This window comes from Barbatula barbatula, assembly GCF_947034865.1.
Source record: "Barbatula barbatula genome assembly, chromosome: 5".
NCBI classification, from domain to species: domain Eukaryota; kingdom Metazoa; phylum Chordata; class Actinopteri; order Cypriniformes; family Nemacheilidae; genus Barbatula; species Barbatula barbatula.
Genome location: NC_136769.1, coordinates 12,405,913 through 12,422,659, shown reverse-complemented (window position 1 = coordinate 12,422,659; position 16,747 = coordinate 12,405,913). Strand labels below are relative to the sequence as shown.

General features: G+C 39.3%; 2 protein-coding genes across 3 annotated transcripts; both read left to right on the top strand.

The window, feature by feature from the left end:
- Positions 1-1,280: 1,280 nt before the first annotated feature.
- Positions 1,281-3,496, top strand: LOC306894713 (zona pellucida sperm-binding protein 3-like). Its single transcript, XM_079457446.1, has 8 exons — positions 1,281-1,860; positions 1,929-2,050; positions 2,147-2,250; positions 2,328-2,505; positions 2,573-2,690; positions 2,755-2,840; positions 2,916-3,004; positions 3,087-3,496. Exons 1-8 carry the CDS (start codon positions 1,297-1,299, stop codon positions 3,152-3,154), a joined length of 1,329 nt encoding a protein of 442 aa, XP_079313572.1. The 5' UTR covers positions 1,281-1,296; the 3' UTR covers positions 3,155-3,496.
- A 1,252-nt stretch (positions 3,497-4,748) lies between these two features.
- Positions 4,749-16,085, top strand: limd2 (LIM domain containing 2). Of its 2 annotated transcripts, XM_079456698.1 has the most exons (6): positions 4,749-4,850; positions 4,926-5,133; positions 5,208-5,256; positions 12,417-12,461; positions 12,611-12,747; positions 13,088-16,079. In XM_079456698.1, the coding sequence occupies exons 3-6, from the start codon at positions 5,212-5,214 to the stop codon at positions 13,245-13,247; spliced, it is 387 nt and encodes a 128-aa protein (XP_079312824.1). In that variant the 5' UTR covers positions 4,749-4,850; positions 4,926-5,133; positions 5,208-5,211; the 3' UTR covers positions 13,248-16,079. The 2 variants fall into 2 exon arrangements, with proteins under 2 accessions (XP_079312824.1, XP_079312825.1); XM_079456699.1 differs by lacking the exons at positions 4,749-4,850; positions 4,926-5,133; positions 5,208-5,256 and adding an exon at positions 6,002-6,211 and having other exon boundaries at positions 13,088-16,085.
- The last annotated feature ends 662 nt before the right edge of the window (positions 16,086-16,747 follow it).

Here is a 16,747-nt window from a genome sequence, read left to right as displayed (position 1 = left end):
TTTAGGGCTATACTGGAAGTACTCCATTACACGTTTTTGCTTTTTAAACCGGAAGGCTCTAATAAAATGTTTTTAAAAGCCAGATCTCTGCTTTACCTGAAAATGATGCATTCGTTGAAATTCAAAATATTTTTTTATTGTTTTCAGTGGTTTAAAATGGGTAATTATTGCATAGCCTACGCATTATTACCATCAATTTCTAGACATGTAGTTTTCAAACTAGCATTAGTTTTGCCGATAGTTTGTTTAATTATCATTCTTTTAATATTGTGGTAGTCCAGGGATTCTACCCAATACAGACACTGACACTCGATTCCTCAAAAGTTAATTCATGCATTGTTTTAAGACATTGCAGACAGACATATGGTTGTAGCCTACAGGTATTCGCCGATTGGTTGATGCTGTATTTGTCCCGCCCCTCCTGCGCAGTTATTGGAGGGTCGAGTAAAGAGTGATATTGATGCTTAGACCTCTCAAGTTAAAACACAACCAACCATAAAGCACATCTGGACTTGTCTGCACTGCACAAACAAGTTTCTCAAAGTCATTTTTTTAATTCTTTATGAAACACAGCCAGTCAACATTTTCTTATCCTTTTCTTTCTTTTCAGAACAACAAAGAGTTACAAATCTGCATTTTAACACAACGTTTGCATGGTTGTGCCCTGTTTCGTGACATTATCTGTTATACATTTTAAAGCTCTTAAACGCCCAAAACAACCTTAGATGGATTTATTCCATGACAAGTGTGTGGCTTTACCTCGCAGACAAATGCTTGGGTGATTGACTTAGCCAAATATTCTGATCTGAGAACCGTTGACTGCATTCTGTACACTTGCCATTAATTGTCCAGTGGAGGGCGATGTGTTAATGCATAATGATTGTGATTAAAATAAGCAAGACTATGGGGCGGTTTCCCGGACAGGGCTTAAGCCTAGTCCGATATCTTAAAATATATCAATGTGATTGTTATGTCTCAGGATATCCACCAGCAATGTTTTTTTATAAAGTATGTTTTTAAAACGACTTAAATATCCTAATTTAACCAAGGCCTGTCTTAAGCTAATGCACGTCCGGGAAACCACCCCTAAATCTCTTAATAAAAAGTACCCACATCCTGATTTCCATCTGCAAAATAAATGTCCAACAACACCCACCTGTTGCAAGCTGGTTAGGTAAATGAACAAGTCTAGAGAACCATTACACTAATCACTAGAGGGGCGGAGCCATCCTGATTTCCAAATGTATAAATTTTGATTCTGGGTTCCAAATGCTTCATGGAAACTCATGTTTAGCAATGATGGGGTTGTGGCAAGTCGAAGTTTGTGTGGTACTTGGCATTATCCTTGCAGTTGGCTTTTCTGATGCACAATGGCGAGGAAGAGCAGCTCAAACGCCGAAACATATGCAAGTTCCTCAGCAGATTGAAACCAGGATGCCTCAGTTTCCCCAAACCAACAACCCCATGCTTGTGCCGCAGAGATTTCCTTCTCAGTTTTCAATGCAGACTCCTAGTGTGGTTGGTGGAAAGCCGGGTCAAGATGCTGTCGTTGTTCAGTCTAAACAGCTCTTGCAGGGTCCGATGGAAAAACTGACGTGGACGTTTCCAAGACTGCCAGACGAACCGGTACAGCCAGAGATTCCTTTTGAGCTGCGGCGCCCTATTCCTCCCAATAGTGTAGGGGCTCAGTGCGGTGAGAATTCAGTCTATGTAGAAGTGATGGAAGACTTCTTTGGGACTGGAACACTACTAATGGCTTCAGGTTTTGCACTGGGAGGCTGTGGACCAATAGGGCAGGACGATAGTGCTCGAGTGCTCATCTTTGAGTCAGAACTGCATGGATGTGGCAGCATGTTAACGGTGAAAAGACTGATCCTCTACTTGCCAAAGGTTTGTTCTGAATTTGAGTAACATTCTTGTTTCTTTAGGTGACAGAAGATGAGCTTGTTTATGCCTTCACCCTGGTCTATACTCCCCAAGAGGCTTCAAATGATGTTCCTATTGTCAGGAGTAGTAGTGCTGTTGTCAGTATTGAGTGTCACTATCCAAGGTGAGGTTCTGAGTTCAAGATGGCTGACACTCAAACTCATGCGTTTAGTTAAAAATTTAGCAGTTTTTGGTGACAAACGTTTTCTATAATCTACAGAATGCATAATGTGAGCAGCAATGTCCTGGTGCCCTCTTGGTTACCATATGCAGCTACTAAGGTTGCTGAAGAGCGGTTTGTCTTCTCCCTCAAGCTTATGACTGGTTTGTATTAGAGCTTTAGCTTTTAATGTAGTTTCAACTTCCTTTTGTAGACCTTGTCTATTTTGTCCTTGGAACAGATGAGTGGCAGTTTGAGAGACCCTCAAACCAATACTTCCTGGGTGACATTGTGAATATTGAGGCATCTGTGAAGACGTACAACCATGTACCTGTCCGTGTGTTTGTGGACCGTTGCATAGCCACTGCCTCCCCTGATGTGAACTCCGACCCCAGATACTCATTCATTGAGAATAATGGGTAAGACATGTCCATTTACCCAGCCCGTCCTAGAAGTATTGCAGTGTTTAACTTGTTTCTTCACCAGGTGCCTGGTTGATGCCAAGTTCACTAGCTCGAGCTCTCATTACCTGCCTCGAACTCGAAATGATAAGCTGCAGTTTCAGCTGGAGGCTTTCAGGTTCCAGCAAGTGAACAATGGGCAGGTATGTAGTTACCTTAGTTGAGTGTATATTAAGTAAACTGTTTTGAGCCCTGTTGTCTTTGCAGGTCTACATCACATGTATTTTGAAGGCGGTCCCTGTAGCCACTCCAACAAATCCTGAGCAGAAGGCTTGCTCTTTCTCCCCTAATGGGTATGTTTGCCCAAATGGCCTTCACTGGGTCAGTAGGGTGACGTTTATCATTGAGGATGTGTCTTTGTTTGGCAGGTGGGTGTCTGCAGATGAAACTGATCTGGTGTGTGGCTGCTGTGACTCAACCTGTAGCAGCAGTAGTGCAAGCGATCAGGTTCTTGGAGGTATGGGTTAACACGTGGACGGACTACAAATGATTCTGATTATGGTCTCTGCAGATTCTCACTACATGTCTGTTCTCCATAGATCTACGGTGGGAGCAAGCATCTGTTGGACCCCTCAATGTGAAGGAATTTGGCTTCGGTCGACTGTAATTTGAAATGGCTATGACGTCAAGTGATGAATAAAACTGTTCTTAAGGGATATGCATGGTCTAAGTGGTCATCCTTCAAAAAGTTATGCACATCTCATTTACTTTGACATTTTATGGTTCCTGTCACTCAAAGCATCTCGCAGGGAATTAATTTTTTAATGTAAAAATATGGAATACTTCACCACAATGCCTTATTTATATAAGCATTCACACATTAGATCCTAACTGCAATTGGCCGTTGTATTCAGCGTGTATATATTAAAGGGATAGTGATATAACAATGTTTTTCCAAACCTACGAATGTCCGGTGATTTGGGAATGTCTAACTACCAACTGTTTTTACAAAAACGTATTACCTTAGACTGAGCAATTTCCCTGACTGGACATTTAAGTAGCACTGGAATGTTTATAGAAAAAGCCAACAAAACATTGTATGGGACAAAATGTTTTATTCCAAAAATCATTAGGATATTCGACACTTTTTGTGAGTGGATGCTATAAAATAAGTACACCCCTTAAATTAGACGCCCAACAAACCCATTAGCCGAGAATGAGCAAGCCTTTTGCTCCGCATTAGTGGGGTGGATGCTGCAGTGACCTTCAAAACACTGGTGATGTAGACCTACAAAGACATTTATTTGAATGCCTCATGCCACAGGTCATCAAAACCACCAGACATGCACACATGCATTTCAGCCCAGTGTTCTCTTCCTGGAACTTGAAAGCCTCTAGCTGAAGCTGCAGTTCTTCATTTTGAGTTCTGGGTAGGAAGGGAAAGCTGAAACCGGTGATCTTTGCATCAACCAGACACCTGAGAAAGAAACCGTTTAACCTATATCCTGGCATATTCCTATAAAGTCTTACCCATTATTCTAAATAAAGGAGTATCTCGGCACGGCATTACTGTCACGGACTGGGGTAGCCACACAATAGTCCACAAACACACGGAAAGGAATGTGGTTGTGAGTTCACACACAGGCTTCAATATTTATGATGTCACCCAAGTAGTACTGGTTAGGTATTTCAAATCTCTAGTCATCTGTGGGGAAAGAAATGTTAACCATGGTTTCCATAACATTGGTGAATGCTACATTATAAGCTACTTAACAGTCATGAGCTAGAGGGAGAAAATCTAAAGTTCCCCCAGCAACCTTATGGTGACATACAGTTTACAAAAACTGAATGAACACCCAGAGGATCTTGACCAGGATTTTGGGATGGAAGCCTCAGTGACACAAGCATAGAGTTGTTGAAATTATATCTTACGAAAGCCCAATTCATTCTAGATTTGATCTGCTGAGAAACTGACCTAACATGTATGTTGATCTTCCTCACCATTGTGCCTCAGACAGACAGACAGACAAACAAACAAACAAAACCAATAACCACTAAGCCAACTACAACATACCATAACTGCATTGAGAGAGAATGTGAGATGTTTAATTCTGGGTCTCCACATTTGATTTAATATAGTAGTTTGTGATAGCTCTGCCTTTCCAGCATTAGCATAATGATTCCCTTGAGGTCACAGGTGAAAAACGTTCTCTTAATCCTGAAGGATTATGTTAAATAGTTTCTTCACCAGGTACCTGGTTGATGCCAAGCTCACCGGCTCCAGCTCTCGCTTCCTGCCCCGAACTCAAAATGATAACCTGCAGTTTTAATTTGAGGTTTTCCTGCAAGAGAACAGTGTGCTGGTATTTATGGATATGTGTAGCTGCTTTTATGGCCTGTGGCATGAGAGGTGTTCAAACAAAAAAATCTCTTTGTAGGTCTACATCACTTGAGTTTGAGGCTGCTTCAGAATCCACCCCTACTAATGCGGAGCAAAAGGCTTGCTTATTTGCTGCTAATGGCTATGTTACCTTCAAGTGCATAGAAAACTGTGTGCGTGCAACAAGGTAATGTGTGATATTTTGGTTTATACCTGCTGTGACTCTGCCTGTGGTATGAGGACTGGAAGTGATCAACTTCTTAAAGGTATGTGCAGAATTTACACAAAGTCATGTTTTTTCATGTTCCCGTGCTATTCTAACTCTTGTCTCATTTCACAGATCTATGGCGGGAGAGAGCATCTGTTGGTCCTATCAGTCAAGGAATATGGTTTGTAACGATACCGACGAAAACTTCTTAATCGTGTTTTTGAACTACTGGTTTTGTCTTAATGCATAACTTTCCTAAATGTGAACAATGTTGCCCTTTAAAAACCGTGGAACAGAAAAAATATACAGATTTAAGGTTGCAATGCTGTATCGTTCCACCAGATGGTGGATGTTCAGATGTATCCAACCATCACATTGTTCTCTTGCTCCACTTCAATGTTTTACGGTACAACCACCTCCCTTTCTTTATGAAAGGTGACCAAAACATCTGTTTCCAATGAGACCATCTTCTAGTATTGTGGTCACCGGCTAACAAAGCAAGCCTAGCGTTTCTTATCGGTTACCTTTATATGGGTTATAAGGCAGCAGAATTTAGACTTTGAGTATTATTTAATTTAAGACATGGCCAAAGTAAGATCTTACGTTTCAATGCTGTGTTCAGCATTCGTGTTTGATGACGAATCTAATTCATTTTAACATTAATGCAATATTGAATTTTTTCAATACATTTGACTTTAAGCTACATTGTCTGTAAATTGTGGTTTAATGCATTCTACACAAATTACGCTTACCTTCAGTCAAGCATGGATTTGTTATAACGTGACAATATCAAAGGTAATGGTAACATGAACGCGATGTGTCCTTTTTTGTAAATGATTAAAATTCTGATGTGGGAGGAGAACGCGAGCGGCATCCAATTGCGCGCGACATCCTGCTGAATAAAAAAAGGCGTAATGAAGGAGAAAAAAACGTCCGTTGTAAAGAGTGAGGTGGGGTAAAACGCGTCAAGCTCTTTACACGGCTCGGAAGATCACAGCTCACACTGGTACGTTTTTCACTGAACAGAAGTTCAGCATTTAGAAGAGCGGCACTCGGGCGCACTGACTGACCGGTACCGGGCGGTTGATCTCTTATTCTCGTTCTCTTCAGCGGGCTCATAAGGAGGCACACAGATGGTGAGTTTCTCCGCTTTGATTCGGAAGCAGCCAGTGAACCCAGCGACCCCCCCCCCGCCTCTATTGTGGTGAGGTGCAGAACGCTAGCATGGGCGCTAACTGTGGGGTATTGGTCTGAAACATCACGTTGTTACATTGACCACACGTTCCCACACGCATGCTTTTCCTACAGTAGAGATGCTTTTGTTGGATCACACAGTGAATTAAAGTAAACGCGGCATGCAGCAGACGTTGTTGTGGGGGTCTAGTTCTCAGGTTGTATGGATGTCACGTAACGTTATCTTTCGCGAGATGCATGTTTTAGGATAAATAGAGACTGATGTTCCGAAATACCGACCCAGTTAAGTTAACGTTAGGTTCCCGGTAAGGTGGCGGGGGTTATCTTCGTTAAAGCATGGCTTTTACTTACACTGTGTTTATTTGTATATCTTGAATCCACATTCACACGACGACGAGCTCAGCCTCGTTCTTTCTGTCAGTGTTGCCGTGCTTCATCCACGCAGAGGTTTGCAATGTCAGTCAGCCGGTGGTTGGTTTCAGGCAATGATGGCAGATCCTGACTGACGGTTTTTTAGTTGTTGTCTGGTTACATAAAATTGTGTAGACAACTCTCTCTTTCACTATGCTTGCTCTACTGTTTGCCTACATTTACATGTATTCCTTTGACACACATATATTTATACAAAGAGACTTTCGATGCATTCAATATGTGGACTTAATGCAAATGTTTGAAATGTACACGAGTGATTCGCAGGCTTAGGTTGTCATGGCAACATGTTTGTTGAAATATATATATATATGCATAATGATGAACATCGTATGTCGAACAAATATTTGGTCTAAATTCAACATATACAGCATATTTGTGACTCTTCTTACCTTTTCAGTACCATCTCTTGCAATGCTGTTATTAATGAAAGGGGTGCTTTGTTGTGGCAGTTCGACACCGCCATCTGCCAATGGATTGTCTGATCAAACATAATGTACTTGAGTTAAATCGGCTCCATTTAACAATCTTCAAGCATGAGGAAACTGGCCTGTTTTGCAGTTGATGCACTTTAGATACATGGCTGCACACGGGGGGCAAACACATTTTGTGTATATATATATATATATATATAATTACACAGATAATTGTGTATACAGATTATTTATGTGAAAATGACAGCCTGAGGCATCAACTGTCCGGTTGTCAGAACTGAATGTGGAGTCGTGTTTATCCAGGTGTTTCAATGGTATGTTGAAGCTTGTCAGAACATAAAATACGGAGTTGTTCAACTTCATGGAAGCATAGTCAACTAAATGGTCTGTCTATGGGCAACCCTCTTAACTTCTACACTAGTAGGCCTGTCTATTGTGATAAATGTCCATTTAGTAGCTCTTGAACTCATATGTTGAAGTTTACATTCTTTCAGATCATCACAGATAAAAATGTGTTTGTCAATTTGACACCTCTATTCATTCAAGTCTTTTCATGTCTGTCCGTAGCCGTGAGCGAAACTTTTTTCCTCTCTTGTAATGCATTTGACATGCTTGTTTGAACTGTTAGCTGAATGGCACACACGGTTCTAGTGCCCAGTCTTCCCCTTGTCTTTGACTATTCTTAGAGCTTCATGCTAATGAAATTATGCCAGCGAGGACTCTGGGACAGCCTCTACAGAGTGATAATGGAACCGTTTTTTCTTTGCAGAATTTCTCCTTATATGGCAACATAGAAGAAATTAGGCTTGCTCCATAGGCCTAAATAGAACTTTCCATTCAGCACATAGCTACAATGCAGCACTTGGTTTTGATAGTATTATTTTGGTGTTCAAGTGTCTATGCATTCATCCTGTCGTTTGTCGATTGTCTCACTAAATATGTGTTTGCTTTTGAGTTGGACCCAATCTGAAGGGTTTTCATGTAGGGTATCTTGAAAAGAACAGAAATGTCTTCATATGTAAATTTATGCATGTGAATTGTCTTCTAAATAAAAGGTTTGCTGGCATTTAAGGGTTTCAGATTCCATACATCTCGGCTGAAATCTGAAATTCTGTTATTTCTCATTGCAAAATCTACTCCTCTCTTTGTTGCGATAAGATCTCTCTATGGAATATGCTGATGGCTATGTTTTGTGTCATAGTGTGCCTAGATCTAGTTTCGAATTTTGTCTGAGCATGTTATGAAAGTCTTCAAAAAAGGGATGTGTCCTGGTTTTGCTATCTTAAGTGAAGATCTACCGTGTTCACTGCCCTTGCTTGTATACAAAAACCATTGGGTTGCTTTGTAAATGATTTATAATATAATATTACAATTTGGGATTTGAACATTCGTTTTATCCACTCTTTTTCTTTGTTGCATAATTCTTTTAGTACTTTTAAACTTTAAATTACTTTACAAACGATCTTTTTTTATAACAGGCTTCGTTGATGTTCTTCTCTTAGGCTACACAACAGTGCACGGTGAAATTTTACACCATGCACTTTCTTTTGGTCAAAGGCGTTCTGTGCAGTGCAGTCAAATGAAACATTAGACCTCTTATCCCCTGCCCACAACCCTTCTCTCTCACACGTACTGTTCAGACACCATTCTTTTTTTCCTGCCTCAACACTTTGAAAGTTTCACATCCATGTACTGACCCCAGTGTCAGCCGTCTGTGGCTATACAGCATTTGCAAAGACTTTTACATACTACTTTGTTAAACTTCAAACCTTTTTGCGTTTTATGCGTTGTCATGCTGACGACACAGATTTTCCAAGAGTTAAATCCGCTCAGCCAAAAAAAATGAGCACCATAATTGATGGATAGGCAGGAAAAGGAGCCATAACAATAGTATGTGATAGAAATTTGAATGTCATTTGAGATCAGAGTTGGTTGCTAGGACAATCTTAAACTTTCTTTGAACATGTAAATGTAAATAAGACTTTAAATGGCAATTGAAAACATTCATTATTTCTTTCATCGGTTATGTTTAAGTAATGGAGAATCACAAAATAACTATTCCTCAGATGTGACACAAGTGAATGGTTATTGATACACTGGAGGCAGACCAGGTTTGATGCCACTCGAGATAAATGTCTCCCATGTTTTTGGTGCTCAAGGCCTCATTTTGTCTTTCCAGTTCTGTCTAGGGCGACATCAATCATAACTTTTTTCATGAGTCAAATTTGGCAAGGGCAGTTGTATGAACATCTAACCAGTGCTGTAATGGGAAATTTGTGACACATGAATTGTCTCAATTTGGATCAATTGCTGCATTTGAGGCACTCCTATACTAATGTCTTTATGCTCTATGAACTATCCCCATTTTTGTGTTAGCCAATGTATATGTTGTTTGTGTTGTCTGTTGCTTTCCTTCAAAGCCATATTTAAGTAAATGAACCCCCCTGTGGGTGTATGGTGGTGACCCCAGGAGGGGTGTTACCTCACCTCAGCTCTTTCCACTTCACTGAACGGCTGCCTATTGCCCTGGCTTTTTAGACCCATGGGAAGCTGCTGATGGGATTTTGTCCAGCTAATGAGATTAAAAGAGCGTCTGCAGTCTACTACTATAGAGAGAGAGTAATGGAGAGTAAATGTGTGTGTTTTTGGCTGTGGGAGAGAGTAAAATACTGACCTTTGGTAAAAGCAGGCCATAACAAATCACACAGATCTGACGGAGACTGAGGGGTGGAAAGGGGTCAAATATGTACTAGCACTGCCCTGGGTCGCAGTTTGGCCCAAGGTCCATCTGGTTGCTTATATTTAGATTGTTCTCACACACTGTGAATCTGAAATGGACACAGGTCACCTGTCATCTCCTCATGGGTCAGAATAGATGTGATGTCTAAGCATTGTTTTGTGTATTTTGATGCTTGCGCAAATATGATTTTTGGTGTGTGTGTGTCTTTGCAAACCCATATTAATGGTTATTTGATCTTTAATTCAGTGTTTTTCCAGATCGTGAACGGCAAGTTTTTCAGCATATTCACCGTGGAAACCACTCTGTAGGTCAGTTAATGGTTGATTTTTGAGGCTCTCTAGGGAGGGGGCATTGGTCCCCATTATCATAAAGTGCCTCAGCGCAGGAAGAGCATGTGTCATCACTCCTTCCTGCCACAGCGCAGACGGTTGGGCAGCAGTGCTATCTGCATGCGTGCGGTGAGAGCGCTTGTTTTTCTCAGTCGTATGTACAAAAAAGGCAAGAAAAAGGACAGATGGCACCAGCTAAGATAGAGCCCTTTTCAATTGCTTTGCATGCTTCACTCATATCTTAGTGTTAATACACACAACACATTCACACATTACTAGTCCTGTTTTGCCACCATTTAAACTGTGACCGACTGGAGCATCTTGTTGTTTGTGCCATCATTTTATAGCACTTCTGTAAAACAGACGACAATTTTCCATTTTTCCAAATGTATGTTGGTAAGCAATGGCTTGCTTTGTATTCATGTGTATGTACTTTTTTAGTCACCACAAACGCTGTTTTCTGTCTTGGAAAATGACAGCCTTATGGAAATGGTGTGTTGGGATATTTGTGTGTTTAGTAAGTATATGTAAATGCTTGCGAATGTGCAACACCAGACTCTGAAACAGGAAGTGGGTTGAAAGTTGTCTTGCACTGGGGTGTGTTGTGCCTTTATCAGATTAAGTGTAATCATGGTTGGGTTCTGCTTTTAGTTTGTAGACTAATGTATAGTAATATGAACCTGTATTTACAGTATAGGAAATGACCACGTTGTAGAGATTATGCAACTGAACAATCAGATTGTTTACATACTTGAAAGGCATCTATGCTGTTCCAGAACAGAGAACAAAAGAGTGATTAATGGAAAGAAAATATATTTCTATAGACTGTGTTTCATCTCAACATAAACAAACATTATGCATGCACACTTTTATGAACCCAGCTTTACTTTCAGTATACGTTCACAAACAATAGAGAGCCTGTAGATTATTTCTGATAACAAGTAAACTTTTAGTGTTGATACTGTAGCTCAGTGGTAAGAGCATGGTGTTAACAACGCAAAGGTCGTGGGTTCGATCCCAGGGGATTGCACATACTCAGAAACAAATGTATAGGATAATGCAATGTAAGTCGCTTTAGATAAAAGCGTCTGCCAAATTGATGGCAGTGATGGTGTTTGTGTGCCTCTTGATAATGGCTGTTATCTGTGAAATGTGTGCTGTTGACAGTTGTCTGGTGTGATGGTCATCTCTGATACATCTAAACCTTCTGAGGTGAGCAAATGAATTAGCAGAGGTAAATCAACGCTAAAGATTAGAGGGAAATGTTCATTTGTTTTACATTACAATATTGCATTAAAATTCTAAACCATGAATTTCTGATCTACTACATTTAGCCAATGCATGCTCCATTATTTCCATTCAACCATAATGTAAGAATTGTGTACCATATCAATGTTCAATATTCAATGAGTATCATACAATGAAATAAGTAAAGTAATATGTCAGTAGAAATTGAAAGATCAGCAGTAAACACAACAGATTTGAACATTTACATATCAAACATGTTATATTATATTGTTCCTAATATCAATGTCATTTCCACCTCTTATCGACACGTGTAAGCTCTTCAACCATCAGATCTGTGAGATATTCAAATGAAAGATTTCTACAAAGATGATGCTGTAGTGGAGGTGGAGAGGTGCCTTTGGCAAATCCAAATAGTGCTTGCATAAAAATATGTCCGTTCGGCATTTATCGTGTGTGTGCTTCAAGTAATTCTATTAAACAGTTGATACACCGTTGCTTTTTAACATTTTATTGACTTTGTTAAATTAATTGACATCAGAGATGATGCAGAGACAAAGTCTGAGCCTGTCCTTAGCCTTTTGTCCAAAAGCATTCTCAAATTCTGTTAAAGTTGACAGCTGTTCAGGTGTTCAAACAGGTTTTGAATTTGGCGTGTGGGACAAGTGTTATGCAATGAATGTCAATATAGTTTTAAACCTGCTGAAGCTGTGTGTGTACACACCACAGGCAAAATACGGCAAGACGGAAATGCGATATAGGAGGGAAAGTGATGGAAAAGGAAAAAAGAGAAGATTTTTGGAGTGACGTCAGAGCTGAAGGGCTGCTTCAGAACAGCAGTACTGGTGGATGAATGATGTGAATACCACAACATAATATTGTGAATAGCACAAGGCAGTGCCTGAAATAGTGTTGCTATGGGTAACCTGTCTTAAGACCACTGGCTTCATTTTTTTCTTTTTGTTTCCAGGACAACAGGAACTCTTCTGATGACAAGCACGTTCAGCGCTCCAAGGTACATTTCTTTCTGTGCACATCCATACCTAGCTTTCTCAATCTGTTCATCAGGACTAAAATATGGTCAAGTATTTATAGCTTCTGATTGAAAATAAACTAGTGTTTGTCTCTGAAAATAAACTAGTGTGTGTCTCTATTCCGTCCCAGTCTTTCAGTTTCAAGACGCAGAAGGAGACGTGTGCATCATGTGAAAAGACAGTTTACCCAATGGAGAGACTGGTGGCTGACAACCTCATCTTTCACAACACGTGCTTCTGCTGCAAGCACTGCAACACCAAACTCAGGTTAGACACTTTTTGCGTGCACATATGTAACACGCACATAAAAAGAGCAATGTGTGTGTTTCTAACTTACCATGCGGTTAATGCAATGCCAGTTTCGACACTACTAAACTTTTCAGGATAATGAACTCTACAACTTGTTCTATCAAGAAGGAAGAACCGCATTTTATTGTTTTTTGCCACTTACTGCTTCAAACAAAACTGGAATATCTTTTAAGATTTCACCCAATAAAGTTTTTTATTTTTCTGTTGAGCTAACCTACAATTGTAGACTTAATTCTGTAACTACTACTGTGGATGTCTGAATTGACTAGTGTTCTCGCTTGCTTCTTTCTCTCTGTAGTCTGGGATCATATGCGGCCTTGCAGGGGGAGTTCTACTGCAAGCCACACTTCCAGCAGCTCTTCAAGAGTAAAGGGAACTATGATGAGGGCTTCGGTCGCAAGCAGCATAAGGAGCTCTGGGCCTCCAAGGATGCAGAAAGCATCACAAAGTCATCATAATTTTCAGTGATTTCCAAAGCTCTGCTGTACCCTCCTTTGACCAATGATTACAACCCTTTATATACTCTAGCCAACCACTCACACACAAACCTACAGTTTTATTTTGAGGGCACAGCCGGTTGAGCCAGCACACCTTACGATATAACAATCACAGATAACATTCTTGATAAAGTAAGGTTTATAATCTTTCTTTTTTGATTTTTTTTAAATGTTTGCTCTTAGTTTTTAATTTTACATAGCTTTGGCAAATGTCATTATATTTTGTTAGTATTTCTTTTACATTGAGTTCGTCCGCAGTAAACTGTTAGTTGATTGTGACCAAACTCTCCTTATAGATGGGTTATTACTCCGCATCATACCCATCCAGTTTGGCAGTACTAGTATTGGTTTGTTTGTCCTGAAAGGGGTTTTGAGATGAAATGCTTGCGTGGTTTAGATTATACACTCAGGTAACGATTCTGGGCTGCTCCATCTGCAATTTTAGTTGAAGTAAAGTGTTTTTTTTTTTTTCCTTTTATTTGTGTTTTAGCAATCAATACTGTTTTCAGACTAAATAGCTTAACAGTTTTCTTTGAATGTGTGTTTCTTTGGTGGCGATGGGTATTTTATCTGTGAATCTACAGGGTACACTCTACTGTAAAAACTCTTTTAATTTCTTTAATTTCCCAGCCCGTTCTTTTTATTTTGTCATCTTGGTTCAGCCCATTCCACGCTTTATCTTTTCAGTAATTAAATTGTGATAAGGTTTCTGTGAGACAGGTCTCTGTGTAGTTTTAACAAATCCAATATTATCTTTTAAAAATACCATAAACTTCCTTATGAAATCTAATTTCGTGGGATGTGCTTTTATGCCCATGTGCCAATGCATATTGACCACTTTGGGTTGTTCAGTGGCTAAATCCTCAGGCCAGACCAGTCTTTTCTTTTACCTATTCTGACGCCCTCTAGTGTTTTGTGGATGATATTCTTTATTAGACCCAACATTATTTCGGCCTCTTTGTTTTGCTCGTTTGGGATCACGGTTTATCCATTATTAATGTTATATTAATTATAATATTGCCATTTTTGATAAACGTTTGCGCATGGATTACTTGCAAAGGCATTGTACATTGGTACCACTAAGCAGAGTGAATGTACTTTGATGCACAGAACTGTACTTATGCCTTGCTGTATGGGACCAAGCTTGTATGACAAATTAAGATCTTCACAGGGAACTAGGTCTCAGAGGAAAATACATTTACGATGCTTCGCGCCATTGCCTTTCCCCCCTTCCACCACTTCCTGTCATCACATAGTTTTGGCTGTTTCCTGTGGGCATCTTTGTGATAGGGTTTCGTTGGGACTTTGCGAGTACATGCGTAACAGTATGGCTCCTAAGCTTTGCTCAGGAATCCAGGTGGTCTCAAGGATCCAACTGTGTAACCCTCAGTGTTCATTGTTTAAAAGCTGTTGGTGACTTGAAGTTAAGTTCCCAGAAAAGCAGATCTTTTTCACAAATCGTGAGTGGTTGAGTTTTTGCTATAGCAGAAAGGGGATTGCTGTAAATGAACACTTCCCTATCAGCGGTTTTATATGCACATTTACATGTCAGCGTGAAACTGTGACTGCATCTCGTGATTTGTCATTGTGGCCATGTAATGCCTCTGTGTTTTAATTCTGTTGCTCTTGTGTTTTGTAGTAAAGACAGGTATTCTGATGTCTGTATATGTTAAATTCCATAAGGAAGTCATCTGTTGATAGTTTAGGTTCATGATAGTGGGTTGTGTATTTGTAGTATCCTGTCTGCCTTCAAGTGCAATGGCCTTTTGTCTGTTTGTTTAAGGAGATGCTACATTAGACTTGCAAAGCCATTAAGAATCATCCAAATGTCATCAACTTGAATGCCACAAAAGTCCCTCTGTGTACATATTTAAGATTACTGTGAAATTGAAATGCATCCTGAAGTTTAGAGGAAATAACAACAGCTCTTGAACAGGAATCATATTTTCGTATTAAGCTCTAGTATATTAGTTTTATTTTTGTTTTAGACGTTTCATAAGAACACCGCGTTTTATTAAAAGTTTTCTCCTAAACACTTATGTTTATTATATTTTGGTCATATATACAATTTATTTTCTTGTTCCATATATGAATTTATTCTGTAGGTCCAACTTTTCACAAGCACAAATCACTGTGTGTTTTACACCAATTGTAAGAGTGTTTGCGCCCAGGTACAAATTACACAATACCCTGCAAACACTCACTGTCTTTATCAACTTCCGGAACAAATAAGAAAAAGGTACGCTTTGCTCTTCTCTAATTTGTAGTTCTTGAAAAGCCTGAGTTTGTCTTTATAAGTGTATGGATACTTGCAAAATATTATTTTGAAATGCAATTGTCCACATGCATTAACTGAGCAGAGATTAATGTACTTCAAGTGTATTACTATATCTAAAACTTGATCAGCTTAAAGCAGGAGGTCTCTGCTCTTTTTTCCCTTATCAGGTTTAATTATGTATTAAATCAACTCTTCAGTTCAACTGCTACTAGAGTTTATAATAAAATGCAATGTTTCATTCTGTACAGATTTGACTGCTCTGATCCTCCCCTTTTTTATTTTCTGTTTCACATTTTTGTACATCATTTTTGGAGAAAATAAATAAATGGTTTGCTGGTGTTTTTTCTGTATTTTGGGTGTTGTTTAATAAAACTGATAGATTATATCCATAGTTACTAAAGATAGTAACATTACTAATATTACAGTTTGGTATCAGTTTGAAATCTTTTGTTTGGAAAAAGATTTTGTTTTGAACAAATATGCATTAAATAAAATAAATGATAGAAGCATTGACTTGCCTCAAAACTGCATCTGAAAATGTTCTTTATCCCCTCATAAAATGAACATGGTAGACCTTGCAGTCTAGCAGGCAGCTTGTTAAAGGAACAGTTAACCCCAAAATCCTGGTCGCTGCAGTGATAGCTGTCCACTGATCCGGGTCTACGTGTGTTCACGACCTGCTATGCGTGTGTTCCCTACACTCTGGGTGGGTTAAATGCAGAGGTCACGTTTCGGGTATGGGTCACCATATCTGACAAATAGGTCACTTTCAATAAGTAAATAATATAAATGTAGGGATGAAATCTAGTTAAAGAGAACCCCTACACTTGTTTTATTGATGCTTAGAACAGGAACATAACAAAGGTGAAAGTACACACCACATAATATCAATAATATCAATAGGACAAATATATACTTACGTAAAATACATTAAAAAATAAACAAATAAAAATACATAAAAAAAAGAAAAGAAGTAGGGCCAGATTACAATACAAAGATATTCACATGAAGATATCAAAAGCTGTACAAATTCTTACAGTCCTTATAGCTTTCTTATTAGTAGATACTGAGGTCATATTTACATAATTTTCCACTTCTTTGAGAACCCATCAATTAAACCCAGTCTGGTAATCTCCCTTTAGATCATTTAATTCTGACGTCTACGTCATAAACGTGTGCACAA

Bases quoted from the DNA above. Each gene is read 5' to 3' on its own strand.
- LOC306894713 (XM_079457446.1), top strand. From the start codon at position 1,297: ATGATGGGGTTGTGGCAAGTCGAAGTTTGTGTGGTACTTGGCATTATC. The intron at 2,251-2,327 runs GTTTGTATTAGA...TCCTTGGAACAG, and splicing joins CTCCCTCAAGCTTATGACTG to ATGAGTGGCAGTTTGAGAGA. The intron at 2,506-2,572 runs GTAAGACATGTC...TTTCTTCACCAG, and splicing joins TCATTCATTGAGAATAATGG to GTGCCTGGTTGATGCCAAGT.
- limd2 (XM_079456698.1), top strand. From the start codon at position 5,212: ATGGCGGGAGAGAGCATCTGTTGGTCCTATCAGTCAAGGAATATG. The intron at 5,257-12,416 runs GTTTGTAACGAT...TTTTGTTTCCAG, and splicing joins CCTATCAGTCAAGGAATATG to GACAACAGGAACTCTTCTGA. The intron at 12,748-13,087 runs GTTAGACACTTT...TTCTCTCTGTAG, and splicing joins CACTGCAACACCAAACTCAG to TCTGGGATCATATGCGGCCT.